The 2,288-nt window shown below is 35.7% G+C and overlaps 1 protein-coding gene across 1 annotated transcript; it reads left to right on the top strand.

Moving 5' to 3' along the window:
- The first annotated feature begins 1,033 nt into the window (after positions 1-1,033).
- On the top strand, positions 1,034-1,966 carry LOC133289239 (uncharacterized). The gene has a single exon (XM_061487139.1). The coding sequence runs from the start codon at positions 1,034-1,036 to the stop codon at positions 1,964-1,966; it is 933 nt and encodes a 310-aa protein (XP_061343123.1).
- The last annotated feature ends 322 nt before the right edge of the window (positions 1,967-2,288 follow it).

Genomic DNA, 2,288 nt, shown 5'->3' with positions numbered 1-2,288 from the left:
GTTCCCAACTAATTTGGAGTTCAAGACGGATTTAGAATTAGGATTTTAATCCCCTTTCAAAAATAATATTAAAAAAAATCTAACACATATTTGTATCCTCACTTGTTCAACTTTCACACGTCAATTATTGCATGCTTTTGATTTTGTTTGAACGAGCCCACTTTTGTCTAAATATTAGTAATAAAAACTAGTTTTTGGGACTTCTACCTACAGATCAGGATAATTGATTCTTGCCTCATCTATGACCAACAGTTTTATCAACGTAGGGGTATTAATTTGTCTCCAGCAACCTTATTTGAATCAATACAATACACTTATTTATTTAAATACGGGTATTAATTTGTCTCCAGGCTCCAGCAACCTTATTTGAATCAATACAATACACTTATTTATTTTCTCTCCATGTGCCGGGCGCAACGTCGTTTAACTTCTTGTTCTTTTTGTTAATATATACAGTAGCTTGTAATTAATTCAGTTAGTTAGAAGTCTGTTAGTTAGATGTTAGTTATTTCTGTTATTTACAGTTAAAGAGTCTTTGCTTCCGTGCTTTAGTTTGATTGCTGTTGTATATATATCAGCAATGTAACCTTGAGAATTCATTCAATACATTCAATCTTTTTCATCTTTTATCTAGTTTTCAATATGGTATCAGAGCTCATCTAGAGCTCTGGTATTCACCCTCTCTTGTTCCCAATTCTTCTCAAAAGATTTTCCTTCTTCTTCCTTTCGAAATTTTCTGTTTTCTTTTCATCAATCAAGAAAATGGAAGATGCAGCATCAGCACCAACTCAAAGAGTAGTACCAAACCGAAATACAACACCAGCACCAGAATCCAATCCCTATTACCTACATCCCAATGAAAGCTCATCGCTGGTCTTAGTATCTCCTTCAATGAATGGAAAGAACTTCCACACATGGCAAAGATCAATGCGTATGGCACTCCTATCCAAGAACAAGCTTGGTTTTGTTAATGGAACAATCAAGAAACCAGATGATGACACCTCTATTTGGTTCATGGGAAAGGTGTAACACTATGATAATTTCTTGGCTCAATCGATCCATCTCAGAATCCATTGCACAATCAGTGCTTTGGATGGAGAAAGCAGATGATATATGGAACAACTTGAAAGACAGGTTTGCTCAAACTGATATGTTTAGAATTTCTGATCTTCAAGATGAAATTTTCAAATTGCAGCAAGGAGACAAATGTGTTTCAGATTACTTCACCCAATTAAAGATTTTATGGGATGAATTAGAAAGCTTACAGCCAATTTTACCATCTTGCGCATGTGGAGCAGCAACACAAGTAAAGGATACTCGTGAAAGGGACTATGTAATAAGATTCTTGAAAGGGTTAAATGACCAATTTGAACATGTGAGAGCTCAAGTAATGCTATTAGACCCTCTTCCATGTGTTAACAAAGTATTCTCATTGATTCTTCAGCAAGAAAGGCGCCTGAAAATAGGAGTCCAAGATTCACAATCTTTCATCAATATTGCTGAACAACAAAATTCCAGAGGACAACTAGACAGAGGACAGACTCGATATCATCCAAATTTCAATCAGAACTTCAACCAAGGTTTCAATCAAGGAAGAGGCCAAGGTTTTAATCAAGGAAGAGGCCAAGGTTTCAATCAAGGAAGAGGTCGTGGAAATAAGTTTTGCACATATTGCAAGAGAACAAACCATACCATCGAGACATGCTATCTCAAGCATGGATTTCCACCAGGATACCAAACCAGAAGACCATATGCTGCTGCTGCTGCTACAAACTTTGTTTCACTAGAATTTGATGATAGTGTACACAATACTGATCCAGAACCTGAACCAGAATCTCTGAATCTTGCCTTTTCAAAAGAACAACATCAAGAAATTCTGGAACTTCTACAAAGATCAAAGCTGCCTCACTCATCACATATCACATCACATATATTTTCTCTAATCTTTCATGTGTCCAATCCATAAATCCCATACACATCACACTTCCAAATGGCACTCAAATTACCACAACACAATCAGGCACAGCAAGAATTTCTGATTCTTTAGTTCTTAAAAATGTTCTCTATGTACCATCCTTTCGTGTCAATTTGATTTCAGTAACCAAACTTCTTCAAGACACCCAATCCTACATTCTTTTTCATGACTTAACTTGTTTCATCCAACAGATATCAACCAACCAGACGATTGGTTCAGCTAAACAATTAGATGGACTCTACATATTGATACCTTACATTTCTAGTACAATCAAAACTACATTTCCTTTCTAATTAATACATACTGACATTTG

The sequence above is a fragment of the Gastrolobium bilobum genome, unplaced genomic scaffold (assembly GCF_033153095.1).
Source record: "Gastrolobium bilobum isolate Gb01-03AN ecotype WA unplaced genomic scaffold, APGP_CSIRO_Gbil_v1 utg40435, whole genome shotgun sequence".
Lineage (NCBI taxonomy): Eukaryota > Viridiplantae > Streptophyta > Magnoliopsida > Fabales > Fabaceae > Gastrolobium > Gastrolobium bilobum.
The sequence above is the reverse complement of the archived record's forward strand: the minus strand, read 5'-3'. Positions and strand labels throughout refer to the sequence as shown.